The sequence below is a fragment of the Siphateles boraxobius genome, unplaced genomic scaffold (assembly GCF_051911475.1).
Source record: "Siphateles boraxobius isolate OS27281-9 unplaced genomic scaffold, OSU_SipBor_1 33, whole genome shotgun sequence".
In the NCBI taxonomy this organism is placed as follows: domain Eukaryota; kingdom Metazoa; phylum Chordata; class Actinopteri; order Cypriniformes; family Leuciscidae; genus Siphateles; species Siphateles boraxobius.
This window is the reverse complement of record NW_027508953.1, coordinates 8,527,013-8,543,094: the sequence shown is the minus strand read 5'-3', so window position 1 is coordinate 8,543,094 and position 16,082 is coordinate 8,527,013. Positions and strand designations below refer to the sequence as shown.

The 16,082-nt window shown below is 42.0% G+C and overlaps 1 protein-coding gene across 1 annotated transcript in view; it reads left to right on the top strand.

Annotated features, from left to right (window-relative positions):
- pkhd1l1.1 (PKHD1 like 1, tandem duplicate 1) overlaps positions 1–6,447 on the top strand; it is a 75,717-nt gene extending 69,270 nt beyond the window's left edge. The window contains exons 73-77 of the mRNA XM_077195336.1: positions 95–436; positions 518–669; positions 3,176–3,322; positions 5,675–5,828; positions 5,931–6,447. Of these exons, the coding sequence (XP_077051451.1) occupies positions 95–436; positions 518–669; positions 3,176–3,322; positions 5,675–5,828; positions 5,931–6,142 (1,007 nt within the window). The 3' untranslated portion in view covers positions 6,143–6,447. The remainder of the gene's footprint in view (positions 1–94; positions 437–517; positions 670–3,175; positions 3,323–5,674; positions 5,829–5,930) is intronic.
- Positions 6,448–16,082: the final 9,635 nt, after the last annotated feature.

The following is a 16,082-nucleotide window of genomic DNA, read 5'->3' as shown; positions in this document are numbered from 1 at the left end:
TGCAAGTTAATACAGCTCCCCCTACAGGCCAGAAGACCATTTTGTGAAACAACACATCACAATTCTAACTTTGATTCCTCTCTGTGCTTCTCAGGACAATACGTTCCCAGTTTCAACTCCAGTCACGGCTCCAACTTCTTTGACCAGGACTACAAAATGTTGAACATACTACTTCGTGGCTCAGAGCCGGTCCAAATCCGCACATCCCCGGTTTTGATCCTGGCCTTCAACCTCCCAGCCATGACTGAGGCAGAATTCTTTGGGGCAAATCTTATCAACAATCTCGCTTTATTTCTGAAAATACCAGCGAACAAGATTCGAATCACCAACATCGTCCGTGAGGGTACTAATGCGAGAAGGAAGCGTTCGACAGGACTGACGGTGCAGGTGGAGATCAGAGAGCCCCCTGTTCAGACATCCACCAACAGCACCACTGGTGAGAGCAAGAATAAAACAAATGACAAATACAACGTTTAGATCACAATACAATGTCTAAATATTTATGAACCATCTGCAGAAGACCAACAGTTTGCGGTCCTGAAGAACATTGCTGATGATCTGGGCCGCGCTGCTGTCTCAGGCAATCTGAGTCAGTCCATCGGCTTCAATGTGTCATCCCTGGGCATCATCCCTCCTCCACCCTCTTCCAGTGACCCCACCTGGAACGATGTAAGATGCTAATCAGATCACATGACCAAACCCACTAACATTTTAAAATGTCATGATGATGTCAAGACGCATTTGGGAATTTTAATTGAACTATATACGACAAAGTTGAAATAAAGAAATATTATGGGTTCAATACAAGTTAAACTCAATCGACCAATTAACAATCTGGGTTACAGTGAGGCACTTAAAATGGAAGTGAATGGGGCCAATCTATGAACATTAAATTCACACCTTTTCAATCCGCTTGTTAAGTCTGGCATCACGAGTGAGGGTTTTTGGGTCAAAACACACAAACAACAAATTGAATCATGCCATTGAACCAATGCCAAAAGCAAACAACAAATTGTGCTAATATACACTCATGACATGCTGTAATACTACTGAAAAATCATGATCCTAACATTTATCTCTGTACTGAAATGCCAGATTCATCTTTTATGAAACGTTAAAATATTGGTGTCAGGGACAGTATGAGCCCATAGACTTTAGTGTACACTTTTACATCACGACTTATACATCAGACAGTATAATCTCAAGACGTGAACAGTATGTGTTAACATGATTTTAGTGTGAAAAAAATCACTTACTAACCTTATCTCTGTGAAATGATATCAAATTTTACAACTTTGTCACCATGACAACACCATAACTCTGTAATAATTATGCTTTAAACAGCTCTACAACTCAAATAATACACAAGAATACATAATATAAGAGCTTTTATAAAATTAAAAAGCTTCTTCAAAAAACTGGCCTCATTCACTTCCATTGCAAGTGCCTCACCGTACCCTCCATTTTTGCTTTTTTAAAGAAAATGAGGGACGAAATTCATTTTTGTTGTAATCAACACTGTCACAAATGCTGTTCATTGAACTTAACTTCTATTAAACCCCAAATATCCCTTTGAATTTTTATCAGAATAAGATCCAATAATATATGCTCTACAGTTAAGCACACAACATGCTTTTTTAGGTTTGTGGGAGAGGGATTTTGTCTATTTAAACAGCTACAGTGACAAGATAAAATGATGGGGGAGGTACATTGATGATATTCTCTTGATATGGGGTGGTTCTTATGAAGAACTGTTACAATTTTATGATCACTTGAACAACAGTGATAGGAATGTAAAATTGTGCATGGAACATTCCAAAACGACTATTAACTTTAGATCTAACCATTTTTAATGGTAAAGATGGGTACTCCATACTACCGTGTATCGTAAAACAACAGATAGGAACACTATGTTAAAAGCAGATAGTTTCCATCCAAATTGGCTCAAAAACAATATCCCTTTTGACCAGTTCCAACGTCTTAGACGTATTTGTGATACCGATAATGAATATGAAGTGCAAGCTAAAGTCATGTCTAATCTATTTTCAAAAAGGGGCTATCACACAGAAATTGTACATAATGCTTACAAGAAAGCCCAGTCTATCCCTAGGTCAGAGCTACTCCAGAAAAAGAAAAAAAGATCCTGTTTACAAAATCAGGCTTATTTTGTGACAGAATATAGCTCTTTGGCCAATCCTATAAAAAGGGATTATACACTCAAATTGGAGTCTTATTAAGAGTGACCCTGTGCTAATGGAAGTGTTTTCTGCACCCTCAAAAATTAGCTTCAAGAGGGCTCCCACATTACACGATAGGCTAGTACCTAGTCATCTTCCTGCCAAAAAAACAGATTACTTGGCTTTACAGACAGTTAAAAGGTACTTACAAATGTGGGTCTTGCAATCACTGTTACAGTATGAAAGAATGCAAACAATTCTGTAATTTCAAGACAAATAAGATGTATAATATAAAAGCATTCATTAATTGCAATACTACTTTTGTGGTATACAGGTTATCATGTAAATGTGGATGCTTTTATGTAGGCCGGACCAAGAGACGTCTCAAAGACAGAGTATCGGAGCATAAAAATGCCATTAGAAAAGCTCATTTGGATTATCCTATGGCAAAACACTTCCAAAATGTGCACAATAGTAATCCAGAAGGCCTAATGGTTTAGAAACGATCAAAAAGAATATTCGGGGTGGTGACCGATTAAAATTACTTTTACAGAGAGAAACATTATATATATATGATTTACAGGCCACAGTGTACCCTGGGTTGAATGAAGAAATAGATTTCAGTCCTTTTTTGTGAACATTATTTCTGTATATACTGTACATTTGTTTTTGGATTCAATTTGCAATGTTGCCACCTAGTGTACTCTCTCTGTATGTGTATGTATTATTTCCACATGCTTCATGTGGTAACTCACCATGTCACTCAGGTGTTTCTAATTAGCACACACAAAAGGGGAAATTGTTTGTTTGGAAAGCACACCCTGAAGAAGGCTGTTTGCGCCGCTACACGTGGGTTGCTTCTCCCTATGTATTTTAATTTTCTATTATGAAATAGCCAGTAAATAAAGGCTTTTTAAATAATTTTGAAGAAGGGTGCCTATGATTTTTTCTTTTTTACATGCTTTTCCTTATTTGAGCTGTAACGGTCTCTCCCACAGGTGGCCACTCAGGAGGTGACCCGTGAAGACCAGCAGGTGGAGACAGTCAAGACGGTATCATCCCTGATGGTGGCGATACAGCCAGTGGCCGGATTGTCACCCGGACCCCTCAGCGTGCAGCCCAGCATCATGGCTCTGGACGCAGCGGTGAGATTGTATTAAAGAGCTAGTTCGGGCAAAAATGAAAATTAGCCCATGATTTACTCACCCTTAAGCCATCCTAGGCGTATATGACATTCTTTTTTCAGGCAATTACAATCGGAGATATTTAAAAAAATGCCCTGGCTCTTCCAAGCTTTATAGTGAGAGTCAATGGGTATATTTTTTTGAAAGTCCATCAAAGCGCATCAATCCATGATAAAAGTGCTCAAAACGGCTCTGCGGGGGTTAAAAAAAGGCCTTCTGAAGCAAAGCGAGTTTGTGTAAGAAAAATATAAATTTTTAAAACTATATCGACTAAAATAACTTCCGGCAGACGGCAGTACGCAAGTTGACTTACGCCAAGAGAGTAACCCTTGAACTTGACGCACAACGTAATGATGAGCGCGGTTGCCCAACCTTGTTTGTTTGAACCGCGAGAAGCATCAAAGCTTACGCTAATCCTACATCCTACGTCATACATGCATCAAGTGTTACTCTTTTGGAGTAAGTTGACTTGCGTACGGCCATCTGCTGGAAGCTAGTTATTTTAGTCGATAAAGTTTTAAATATTTTAAATATAAATAATTTTCTTACACGAACGCATCGCTTCACTTCATAAGGCCTTTATTAACCCCTGCAGAGCCGTTTCGAGCACTTTTATCACGGATTGATGCGCTTTGATGGACTTCCAAAAACATATATAACTATATTAAATTATATAAATCTATAATTTTCATTTTTGGCCGAACTATCACTTTAAGAATATCTGATGTTTTTAGGGTAGTGTTCAGGGGCCGGTTGCACCAGCTGTGCATAAGGAGCAGTTTTGATGTAAAGTGGCATCAAGTTACAACTTACACACTACTAAATCTTTTTATGTTGCACCACTAAACTTAGTTGAAATGAAACTCTACACATATAAACTAAATATTATTGGAAGAGAGAGAGCATTATGTGAATAAATTAACTTTGTTAGTGGCTCTTCAGCACAAATCCAACCTAAACAGCATGCCTCGTCAAAATAAATGTAATTTCTGATGTATTTTTTTATTGTATAAGTATTAAGTCAATGGGGTGCATCAACTGTTTGGTTACCTACATTCTTCAATATATTTTGTGTTCAGCAGAAAAATAAAATTCATACAGGTTTTGAGCAACTTGAGAGTAAATGTTGACAGAATTTCAATTTTGGTGTGAACTGTCCCTTTAATTCGGAGTGGTGATTGGCTGCTGTGACTGGAGAGTATGTGTCTACGTGATCAGTTTTTGAGCTTTTTCCTGCATTATTCATAAGAATGAACTCTTTTAATCCAATCAATATGCTGTATTATACATGAGAACGCATTACAGTGGAGAATTCAAATGTCACCAGACCACTTCTGCACTGTTCGGACACGTGTCATAAGTATATGTTTCCTCAGTACAGTAACAGTGGTTTATGCATGGAACGCCACACTAAGTTTAACAATTGCACAGTTCGGATCTGGACTGGATACTCTAGTGCTCCGAACATGAACCAGCACTGTGTATGCACATATACTTCATCATGTCTTCTTCAAATGTAATATAAGTGCAAATAAGGACACTGATACAGTGGTATGTTTGATCATCAACGCGATGACACGATTCATTATTCTGATACACAGAAGACAATGATGAAGACCGAAAATTCAAAGATAAATAGACAAAAAAGGAACTATGCCTTTTTTCTTTCTTTCTGACGCATGTCATTTGTTCAGAGATTGCAGTGCTCATAAATGTAAGGCAAAGCAAGTTTATTTATATAGCACATTTCATACACTATGGCAATTCAAAGTGCTTTACACAGAAAGGAATTAAAATAATTAAAAAACTAAATAAAAGCACAGAAAATTAAAACGGCTATAAAAGGAATTAAAATAGATGTATGATACAGTTATAAATTAATTAAAAGAGTAAAAAGATGATACATAGATAAACTTTTCATCTGGCAAAATCATATATGTATCATATTTTTCACAACTCCCAGTTTTACTCAGAGTGTCTGTGGTTTTCTTGTAACAGAAATATTATTAGACCTTTTAAATGCCCTTTCACATTTGATTTGTTCATGATTTTTGTTAGTAGTATCTAATGATACGTTTTTTTGTGAGTTTGTTGTCATAGGGTTATGTTTAAAATACCAATATTAGGTGATTTTTTTTCCTTCAGATCTTACAGTAGGTGTAAACGACCAGTGCTAAATCAAGGGGGTTTTATGACCCTTTAATTAAGAACTTATGAATGGCTGGTGTAACCCTACCCAGGTGATTGATTACTAGGAATCAACACCTGGTATTGAATAAGCAGAGCATCTTTTTTGTGTGTGACTGTGTCCAGGGTGACTGTGTGTCTGTGGGTGTGACGACTCTGACCATCTCAGCTGTGCTCAAAGATTCTAACGGGAACCCAACAGAGGGGCTTTACGGAAACACCACCATCCCGTTCAGTGGCTGCTGGGCCAATTACACTGACTTAACCATCTTTACAAGTGGTGGGTCGTCTCTATTAGCCTATATGATTTTTATCTTTTTGGGGCCAATGTCACTTATTTTAAATATTTACGATAATTTATCTCTCTTTACCTCTTCTTAAGGTGATAACTTGAAGTTGGCCTTTACTCTAAATGAATGGAAAGCTGAGTCCAGATCTTTTACGCTCAGATCACCTACAACCCCGTCTTCTGTAGTCGTCACTACGGACGATGATTTCCCCAGCATCTTTGACTCCAGTCCAGCTATCTCATCACCATCTGTGTATCTGCTCATGTTGTTGAGTGGCTTACTCCTCCTGCTCAGGGGACTCTAGAACCAATGAAGAAGTGCACTCTTATACAGGGGACTCTAGAACCAATGAAGAAGTGCACTCGTATACATATAATATATATATAACCTAGCCTTCAAATGATTTGCCTTTGTCTATATACATCTGTTTTCACATATGATCATGATCTGTAAGCTACAACTATTATTCTGAGACTGTAGAACAACAAAAACAACTGTTACTTTTAACAAAAGTTTTTATTTGATTTAAATCTATTCATATTACTTTACTTTGACAATTATACATTTATATGCTTTTTTATATGCTCAATAAAATCAAGTTCTATCATACTTCTGTTGTCTTTTTTTCTACATTAAATTCTTGAACGTATAAACGCAAAAAAAAAATTACCATTGGCATGAAATCAAAGTTGTGATCTTTTCTTGCTTCTGTCATAAATACGTGTGAAATGAATGTTGGGTGGGACTTGAAATTGTCCATCGGGAAACAATCAAGGGGTTAATCCATCAGCCGGAAGTTGAAGCCTCGCGGGACGGGAGCCGTCATTGTAGCAGAACTTAACCTGCTGTTAGCATTCCATTAACTCCCATTCATTTTGGCGTCACTTTGACAGCGAATAACTTTACATCTGAGGCGTCCATAGACTTCATTTGTCCATTATTTATTTCTAAATAAACACGACAATGTATAAAAGGCTCCATTACTTTGTATCTTACGTTATGGCCCCGTAGAAGCCGTTTTGGTTAAAAACAGGCTAACGATTGCGTCCTAACCACGCAACTTTTATGTCAATTAAATGCTGACCAATAGTTAATTATATTACTTTTTTATACACTAAAAATTATATAATTTAATAAAACATACAAAATGTAATTTGTTTTGTCATATTACATATGATATACATATATACATACATAAATTAAATAATTATATTTTATATACTGACAACAATAAGAAACATGAATAAATGAGTAAAATTACAAATAAAAGTAACCATCACAATAAACAAATGCATATACAAGTCAACAACACATGAAACAAAGCTTTATTCAAACTACAAGCATGTATTTACAGGCGCTGAACCGCACTGCCATCTCAACACAGCGGTTCCCATTCTGCGGCTTTATTCTGATGAATTCACCAGAGGTGACCGTGCCGGAGCTTGTTGCTGTGCTGCGCTTCACAATCTGAGGCAATAAGGGCGGGTGGAGTGATGGAGGGACACATAAGGGCCGGTGGAGTGATGGAGGGACAAATAAGGGCCGGTGGAGTGATGGTGCGTCTCATCCATGGCATCGTTTCCAGGATTCAGCTCCGGGCTCCTCATCTCAGTGCTCACACCAGTCGGCAGACATTTCAGATCCTAAAGAAAATGCACAAACATTATACAAAGCAGTCATCAACACTAATAAGGAACAAATAAAATATATAACATGATTAGTTACTTTATAGATTTGTTTATTTACCTTTTTTACAGCACATTTGTCTAATGTAAACAGTGTTGACAACAGTGAATTATCCTACATAATAGCACACATACATCACTCAGATGTCTTTTTCATGTTGTGATGTGTCATCTGCAAAAGTTATACAATATTTTCCTTTCAGATGTAAATAGACATTTTAAATACGCGTGTTTAAGATGTATATGGTTATATAAATCCACTTTAGAGACGTAACGTTACGTGTGCTTACTGGAGCTCCCCTGTTAGCTAGCTATACATAATAAAACATGTTTTTTCAGCAAAATCACAACTATACTATACTGTCTAACTCCTTTACACTTTCAACATTTAAAACGTTTACTCTATAGTAGTTTTAACACATACGTTCTCTTACGAGAGTATCTCTCGTACTGCATAATATCTTACGCTACGGGGGAAACTATTTTCCACGAGATATTGAAGCCAAAAATTATCCTTTAATTTTGATTAATGTAAAATGCTGTGCGGCAGCGTGCAGACATAGGCAAGACGGCTCGCGCGCCTATTGGCTGCCCTGCGGCAACAGCAGCAAGCCTATCGAGAGAGGCCCTGTGTGACGTGACATCCAATGGGGGCGCTTTGCGCCCATTTCGTCACGTCCCGCCAGAATAGGCGTGGCCTTGGCCTGTAAATACCCTCGACAGGCTGATACAAACTGATTTTCATCTCTTCAGCGAAGCACTACTGCATCGCTGGATCCGGAGTGAGAAGCCGCGCCGTCTGATAGTAAGCCTTCTGTGGGACGAGCCTTCGAGCCTGAAGCCGCTGGCCTTCACCTCGCCACCTTCAGCCGCCTTACCTGCTACGCTTTCCGGCGTTAATATCCTTTTTCACTGCTAGAGTGTGTGTTCGCCGTCGCGACTCACACTCTCTCTCTCTCTCTCTCTCTCTCTCTCTCTTATTCTTTTTGAAGACGCTTCGTTCCTGTGGAACTATTGCCATGGTGACTCTGAGGACTTGCCTGGTATTTTTTCTCCGAGTCTGCACTCCCGCCCGCTGTAGTGCCGCGCCGCAAAGCGCCGTACTCAGCGGGTCCTCGAGCCTTCTCCAGCCCGTGAAAGCTCGCTGGTTCGCCCGCCAGCTTCACCAGCTTCAATCGAGTCGCTCACTGACGGACAGCGGCCGCCGCGCGCCGCCGCTTCCGCCATTAGTGACGACGAGATAGCTGCATCGGTAGAGAAGGCCAGCTATTGCCATGGTGAGTGAGACTCCCGCCCGCTGTAGTGCCGCGCCGCAAAGCGCCGTACTCAGCGGGTCCCCGATCCTTCTCCAGCCGTGAAAGCTCGCCGGTTCGCCCGCCAGCTTCACCAGCTTCAATCGAGTCGCTCACTACCGGACAACGGCCGCCGCGCGCCGCCGCTTCCGCCATTAATGACGACGAGATAGCTGCATCTGTAGAGGAGGCCAGCTGCTCTATCCCCGCGTCGGACAGTGAGGATTGGGCGAGCTCTGTGGAGCTCCCCCTTCTGCCCGCGAGTCGTCAGGGAAACGGGCCAGCATCAAAACCACGGCTAGCTTTCTTTACGTTATAAGAAAGCTACCCCGCCCCCGCCCCCCGTGGGCATGCGTCACCGGCGAAATGAGGAAAGAGTGTATTTTTAGTCCCGCCGAGGCCGGACCAATCTCCATTTCTCAAACATTTCTCAGCTCCTCTTAGTTTGAGCGGCTGAAAATGTCAATATTGCAGCAATGAGCCTGTTGTATAACACGCACTGCAAACAAACGCCAACACACACAAAACTGTGATGACGCTCTATTATGTGGTCGAGCTATTTTAAGCTTTTGTCGTTTCCCCCTGTGGCTCAGTGGTGAAACCTAAAGCCATTGCACGGGAGACCCGTGTTCGATCCCAGCGCTTGCAGCAGATAAAATTTAGTCTCGCCGCGGCCAGACTTGCACTGAAACTTTTCGCTCGTTCAGTTCCAAGAAAATGTGACTGTTCCAGTGTATTTTGCAGTAAACAAGCCGGTACCATGGCCCGCTTGCCTGCACACAAATGCCGTTTCCACGGCAACCCAGAAAAATCATATAAGCAATGTATTTTCTGGTATTCCGGCCACAGCCGATGGTGTTATGTGTGTAATAAAAATGCCCACAGCCCAGTGTTCATTTCTACACACAAACACAGCCCGCCACAGTGCAGGGCTCGCACATATGAAATCGACTCATGTCAATTGTGCATTAAATGTAGTGAATGTGCCCACAACCCAGTGCCCACAAACACTACACACTGCATGTGCCACGTTTTCTGTAAAACGAAACCAACACACATACAGTCAGCTAAGACCCACGGTGTTTAAGTCTCGCCACGGCCAGACTCCACCGAAACCTCTCGCTCGTTCAGTTCCAAACAATGTGACTGTTCCAGTGTATTTCGCAGTAAACAAGCCGGTACCACAGCCAGCTTGCCTGCACATTAACGCCATTTTTACGGCGACCCAGATAAATCTCAAAAAAGAGTGTATTTTCTGGTATTCCGGCCACGGCCGATGGTGTTATGAGTGTTGTAAGAATGCCCACGTCTCAGTGCCCATTCCCACACACAGACACAGCCCGCCACAGTTCAGGGCTATCACAAATAAAATCGACTCATGCTGATTGTGCAAACGTAGTGAATGTGCCCACGACACAGTGCCCACAAACACTACACGATGCGTGTCCCACGGTTTCTGTAAAAACGAAACCAACACATATTCAGTCAGCGCAAGCCGACGGTGTTTTCAGTGCAGTAAATGTGCCCGCTGTCCCGCGCCCACATTCGCTCACAGACACGCTGAACCATACGGGGTTTGTCCCGCTCGCTCTCTCTCTACAATCTGTCATAGAGAAATCGAGCGCGACCAGGCTGCCTGCCGTGATCGGCGTGCCCCCTGCCTCGCACACTTTAAACACAGTGTTTATGTCTCAGCACACCGAAGCTCTGCAGCCGCCGCTATGCCGCGGCCAGAGCCCGGATCTCATTCTGCCTCTAGCTATTCACGCAAATGCGTGGGCAAAGCTTCCCGGGGTATCAGAATGGGTGTTGAACACTATAAAAAGAGGCTATTCGCTACAGTTCGCTCGACGTCCCCGCCGTTACACGGCGCGTGTCGAAACCACGGTAGACAACGAAGAATCTCATCTACTTCGAACCGAAATAGCGAAACTACTGAGCAAAGGGGCCATAGAACCTTTATCTCAGGCTCAGAGCGAAGGGGGTGTATACAGCAGATATTTTCTGGTACCGAAAAAAGACGGGGGTCTCAGACCCATTCTAGATCTGCGACAGTTGAACAAAGCGCTTCTGAAACGCAAGTTCAAAATGCTTACAACCAGCAAAATCCTCGCGCAAGTGCGCCAGGGAGACTGGTTCATGTCAATAGATCTTAAAGACGCCTATTTCCAAAACAGATTGCGTCACGTCACAGGCGATTTTTGAGATTCGCCTTCGAGGGCCAGGCATATCAATACACAGTCCTACCGTTCGGCCTGTCCCTAGCACCCCGCATATTCACGAAGTTCATGGACGCGGCTCTCGCACCCCTGAGACTTCAGGGCATGCGAATTTTGAACTACTTGGACGATTGGTTGATTCTAGCTCGATCACGATCAGAGCTCATAGAACACAAGACCACATTACTCGAACATCTCGAGAATCTGGGTCTCACAGTCAATTGGGGAAGAGTTCGCTGTCTCCCAGCCAGAAAATTTATTTTCTGGGAACAGTGATAGACTCGCTGCCTATGACAGCAAGTCTGTCGCCGGAGCGGGGACTGGACATTCAGCGCGCCGTGAAATCCTTCCGCCACGGCTCTATAGTCCCGCTCAAACGGTTTCAGAAAATGCTGGGTCTCATGGCCTCAGCATCTTCGGTACTTCAGCTGGGCCTGCTTCGCATGCGCCCACTGCAGTTATGGCTGAAAGCGCGAGTTCCGCCCGGGGCATGGGCCGCTGGTCTGTTTCGCCTCAGTGTCGACAGGAAATGCTCTCGGCTCTGAAACCTTGGAAAAAAGCCGACTGGTACCAGTCAGGCGTGAGTCTGGGGACTCCCTCGAGTGTGATGGTGGTGTCCACGGACGCCTCCACCTCGGGATGGGGAGCGCTGCTCGAGGGCAGACCGTTCTTTGGCCAGTGGTCAGAACGGGAGAAGCTCCTACACATAAACTGTTCCCTGTTCAATATTTGTATGTGTGTGTATATGTATGTATGTGTAAATGTGTGCGTGCGTGCGTGTGTGTGTGTGTATGTATATGTATATGTATATATTTATATGTGTGCGTGTATGTTTATTTATATGTGTGTGTGTGTGTGTATGTATATTTATATATATATATGTGTTTGTGTGTGTATATATATATATATATATATGACAAAATCACACCAGTCCAATCCTGAGATCAGCATTTGTCCTTGACCTTGCCAAAAGTATGCATGCTGTTGTTTCAGTTCTGGTGTGCCATTGTGAAATTTAAAGTAAGCACAGTCCATGAAACTTTTGACATTGGGACATTTTATCTCCAAAAGTCCAAAAACATGGTGCTCTTTAGGGTAAAAAATAATCCCATCAGGAGAGGCCCCCAGCCAAGGTGCATCGGGGTGAATTAAGAATCCACAAGTGTGGTAGTTTACTTCTCGCAGCAGACAGTATTCCTCAATTGCAGCAGATTCCATTTCAATCCCTCTCTTCATGTCTGCTGTCTGGCGACTGTCTTGTATATTCTTTCAGCCAGGTGTTCAGCCGAGCTCTGTCCACGCACATGACAAACCTCCCTAAAACGTGACGCTTTTACCCGGGGTTTTCGGAACGAGTGCCAAGCATGTGATGCACTCTGTTCTTTGGTGGCATACTCTATTTTGTGAGCCATATCCAAGGTTACTGCCAGTGACGTCATGTGTGGTTGTCCATGTTCGCTATGGACAAACAAGCAAACAGATGCGTTAAGGCTGTAACCAACTAGTGGCAGAGGTGGCGGTGGTGGGGCATCTTGATGGTGAGTGATGTTGCATGTTGTTGCTGCTGGCTGCTGGTATGACAGCACACTTCCATACTGAACTTAACCAAAGGCAGAATCCACCAAAGAATCCTCATGTGACATCCTGATAGTGGTGACTGGAGGAGGGTAACTGTCTAATCTTTCATATTTTTCATTTTAAACTACATTCATCTTTAGTATGAAATGTTTGCATTGTACCTTAAACCCTCAGCAAGCTTCCTCTCTTTGGGTCTTGCAGACAGAACCACCATTTTATTGACAGGACCTGGCTTGACTCCTTAGAAAATATAAAAATAAAACATTAAACTCAAATAATGCTCATTGTATTTATTAGTTTATTGCATTTCCAGTAGTTGTATTTTTATATAATTTTTTATTAATTTAATTTAATTCATTTACCATTGTTCTGGGTTTGTGCCAGCTCTGCTCCGTTTCAGTACAGCTGTGAACTGGAGGAACTGCACTGATGCCAAGCTGTGAGTAGTGGGCTGCTTGGTAGAGTAGTGCAACAATGTGGTTCAGCAACACAAGAACAACTACTCTGTGACAGTGTTACAGGACGAGAGTCCTTTAATACAATCTGTGAAGATAATTAAATTGTTAATGTTTTTTGTAAATAGATTCTAAATTATTTAAAACACTTATGAACCCATGTACTGCCTATGCCTGTCTTTGTATAGATGTAGAACCCACAAACAACTTCTGTTTAAAACATGCATTTCATTTAGAAATCAGCTGTCTATTATATCCTCCTACTCTTAATCTATGGGGCTTCTCTGACTTCCTCATCGACCTGAAACATGTCGCCCTCAAGCTGATCTCTCCTGAGAACTGATCTTTACTGGAAACTGAGAAATTACTCATAGTCAGTAACAATCATATTGCACAATTTGTATGTAGCAGTTACATCGCATAAACAAGCAATTTTCAAATTTAAGTAAAACTATACGTTTAACTGATATCAAATAATCCAAATAATAGATCAAATAATACAAAGACCGGTATGAACTTGTCAGAAACGGAGACAACGATTTTAGAAACCGATTCGCTAACGTTAGTCGAATTTCGCATGATATGAGAGAATACCGTTACTCACCCTCAAAGTTGTCAATGTAGCTTGAAATATATAATTTAAATCCCTTCTCTTTCTTGCTCTTAGGTGTGACAGCAAACTGCCTCACAATGGTGTTAACATCGTTCACGTTAACCTTAGGCAGTTTTTGCAAACAGCGAGTGTAGTTTGCCATTATCTCCACAGAATGTAAACACTGGCCGTTTCTCAAAACCAAGAATGCAAAGAATGGACTTGTGTTCTTGGGGAGAACGCTCTTGCTAGTTGTTCTTGGAAGAATGAACTTACAAGGTGACGAGCACACAGAACGCTGCTGACAGTTTGAGGCGATGTGTTCTTGCTGGTATTGCGCAATACCCCCACACAGCGCCGTCTTCAGTACCCAAACATAACAAGAATTATTGATGATAACAGCCAGGTTTTTAGCATGACTGGCCGGTTGGCTCGCTAGCTACACCCGCGTGCGCTTATGGAGATTCTTCACTACCGAAAATGTTTGAGCATATTTTCGATTCGCCATAAATTTTCGTAAAAATGGCAATATTTGAAATCTACACAGTATATTTCTCGCCTCAAATGCTATCAGAAGTGAATTTAGTGATGAAATAGCATACGAAATTGTAGAAAAACGACTTACTGTTGTTCTGCCTTTCTGCTCCACGCTCCTTCCTTGAATGCCGAAATGAATGCTGGGATATATCTGCCGTTAAGTTCACACAAGTTACCAACCGATGCATCCTCGGTAAAATGGGCGTGTCAAGAACACTTCCGGGATTTTTAACCGTTCTTGCCAAAATGCAAACTTGTGTATTGAGACAGTACTTGGGCAGCGAATGATGACGTTTCACAAGTCCACAAGAACACAAGTACAGACAAGAACGCATATTGAGAAACGGCCACTGCTTACAGCGGAGCACCGGATGTGAGTGAGCGGGCTGAGACAAAACCCGGAAGCGATCGTGCATAGAGGCTATTGGATCTCATATGGTCTCATGTGATTGACAGGTTGTATCACTGTTCATGGGTCTGTGTGTTCATCCTTGCATGTGATGTGTTTCTGTCTGTGACCTGATTGCCTTTCAGTGTTGCTGGGCAACTCATTACACTGACAAGTTAATCAGGCCAACCTCACCTGACACTCATTATCTCTCCTTATATCTATCCTTGGTATGCAGTCAGTCTTTGTCAGAACGTTGTTTGGTTCATGTCTGCCATTTTGCTCTTGCCATCCTGTTTTATTTCGCCTCTTGTTCATGTTGCTGCTGTTATCTCTATATTGGATTAGCCTGTCATATATAACCTGCTGTTGCAACACCGTCTGGGTTACGTATGTAACCCTCGTTCCCTGAAGAAGGGAACGGAAACATCATGTCAGATTGACTGGCGAATGGGGTCTCACCCGAGAGCCAAATCAACTTAGAGTTGTACAAAACGAGCCAATAGCTTGTTTGCATATGACATTACGTCACTGCTTTGCCATGGTGCGAAATGCAGATGGAGGGCAGGAAGTGATTTGCTATATTTAGGAAGCACTATAACAAACTCAAAATGCCTATGTTTTGCGTCGTTTATGGTTGCTCAAATCGATCAAACCGAGAAACCACGAGGAGTTTTTATCGTGTACCAAAAGTTGTTGTTTATAAGGGGGAAAATGCAAGAAATTGACAGAAAAACGCCGGAAAAAATGGCTTGCAAACCTACGTCTGCGGTCGAGTGGAGCCGAATCGGAAAATGCCCGTGTGTGCAGTGATCATTTCGTCAAAAGTGAGTTAACACAACTTATGTGGCTATGTTTGTGTAACGTACCAGTTTCCGAACTTTGTAAAGTCAAAGTATGTCTGTAAGACAAGGTAGTTGCTGATATCTACCACCTCAATGGCCGGCAAATCTTTCAATCCAGATGAAAAATCGCTCCTCATAACGTAAGGATCACGTCCAAAATATATATATTTTTTTTGTTTATATCTTTCTCTTGAAATGGCAATGGACTTTCCTCCATCTCATCCATTCCGCTATTCACTTCCTGCCCTCCATCTGAAATTCGCGCGTCATCACGTCACTGCAAACCACCTATGGTACGCAAAGTACCTTGGTCTGCGGAATTTGCATTACGAGCTCCGCCCAGCTGTGTGAGTAAATAAGATGCGCATATATACATATATATATACGTGTGTGTGTACCTGTATATTTTCTTTTCGTTTCATATTTCATTACATTATTTGCGTAAATTAACGCCCAATACTTGAACAGTTTAAAGTGTAATCCGGCAATTCAGGAGTCAGGACGCAGCCTCTGAATCGGGACAGAGCAAACCACCTCTGGCCATGGTCTTGGCTAAGCCGAAAATACATTACCCGGCGGGGCCGGGGGTGAAACATCTTCACCATGTCCTCCAGTAAAAAATAAAACATAAAAATGACAATAGCCAATTCTGG